This window comes from Triticum dicoccoides, chromosome 6A (genome assembly GCF_002162155.2).
Source record: "Triticum dicoccoides isolate Atlit2015 ecotype Zavitan chromosome 6A, WEW_v2.0, whole genome shotgun sequence".
NCBI lineage: Eukaryota > Viridiplantae > Streptophyta > Magnoliopsida > Poales > Poaceae > Triticum > Triticum dicoccoides.
Genome location: NC_041390.1, coordinates 527,048,161 through 527,049,733, shown reverse-complemented (window position 1 = coordinate 527,049,733; position 1,573 = coordinate 527,048,161). Strand labels below are relative to the sequence as shown.

General features: G+C 56.4%; 1 protein-coding gene across 1 annotated transcript in view; it reads right to left on the bottom strand.

Moving 5' to 3' along the window:
- LOC119317676 (PHD finger protein At3g20280-like) overlaps positions 1 to 1,370 on the bottom strand; it is a 7,935-nt gene extending 6,565 nt beyond the window's left edge. The window contains exon 1 of the mRNA XM_037592158.1: positions 999 to 1,370. Coding sequence (XP_037448055.1) covers positions 999 to 1,355 — 357 coding nt within the window. The 5' untranslated portion in view covers positions 1,356 to 1,370. The remainder of the gene's footprint in view (positions 1 to 998) is intronic.
- Between the last annotated feature and the right edge of the window lie 203 nt (positions 1,371 to 1,573).

Below are 1,573 nucleotides of genomic sequence, written 5' to 3'. Positions count from 1 at the left end.
CAATGACGGACTAGTCTGATAAATGGGGGTGCAGCTCTGCAGCCCCTGATGTTTGTGTCAGCGATGATACTCTGACGAAGGAAGACCAGGCGAGTGAGGCAGGAAGGAGCGTTTGAGCCTCACGCGCTCATTTAAAAGAAAGAGTCCAGTGGACCGGACAGTGATGGTGGGCTGCAGCCCAAATCAGGGAAGGCACCAGCCAAGAGTATAAGGATGACTGTATGGTGTTTGGCTAGTTTCAGTTTTCGAATTAGTTCAGTCCCTATTTCCATTTCTTGTATCTGTCTCTGACCTTCCCCTTCCCCAAGTCTATCTCTCTCTCTCTCTCTCTCTCTCTCTCTCTCTCTCTCTCTAGACTCAATTCTCCAATGTATCCCAAATTATCTTACCTACAGTGAAGTTGTGATCCTAATCGGGTTTGGGATATCACAGTTTGTAACCACAAGGATAGTGATGGTTTAGTGGACAAGATGTTATTGCTATACCACAAGCAGTGTTTAAGCCTTGAGTAGGCAATTGGCGTGCAGCTGTTCTGCAACTGATGCTTCAAACATGTTATGCTTTTTGCTAAGCTATTTTAGTTGCTGTCGCGTGATTTTTAATACCGTTTAGGTAACTGAACCTTTTTGGTTGGCATATCTTAGAATCATGAATATATCAGATATTAGAGACGACTGCCAGATATTGGCAAAGCTTGCACCCCGCTCGGACAAAAGCCTGCCTCCCCCAATCCTCATAAGAGCAAATAAAATCCATCGAACTAAAGTACAACAGGAGTAGATGAACTATATCAAAAAATCAGCAGACATAAAGCAGCATCCACATGGTAATACTCATAGCCTGTGCTTGTACGAGCATACAGACTACAGAATTTTGATAGACGCGAGCAGCCTCACATCGACATCGACATCACCAAATTGCTCCGATTCCGGTCACTAGTACGACTTCGCCACAAGGCCAGTAAACTGGTAGGAAGCGAGAATCGGGAATCCACAAACCTTGCGCTTAGTAAGCGAGAGCCTGTCGGCGATGGAGGCCTTGGGCGGGCGGAACCCCATGGCGGCGGGGTCCTTGGCCCTGTTGAGGCCGAGATCCTCGACGACGGCGCGCACCGCCTCCCCCGGGAACAGATCCTTGGGCCGGGTCGCGCCCCCGGCGACTGCGGCGGCCAGCCTCTCGCGCGCCTCGGCCGCGAGCGCCCGCTCCGCCGCCGTGGGGTCCCTCCCGCCCCGCATCTCCCCGGCGGCGGCCAGCACCATGACGATCTCCGCCACCCGCCGCATCCCCGCGCCGTCGTCCGCGCGCCGCCGCTTCGCCGGCGCCGCGCGGGGCGACGCCGCCGCGGCGTCCCCCATGGCCGCGCGAGGGGGGTCCCGGAGCGAAACCCTAGGCGGGCCGGGCGGCAGAGGGGGCGCCCCGAGGAGGCGCTGGGGGCGGAAGCTCCCGGGGAATTCAAATGGCGCGCCCGTTTGGCGCTTCAATTAGACGGGGGTGGGGGTGGCGGTGAGATGGGCGAAGCGGAGGAGAAGTTTCGGTCGGGGGAGGCGGGGCGGGGGCGATGAGAGAGGGGACT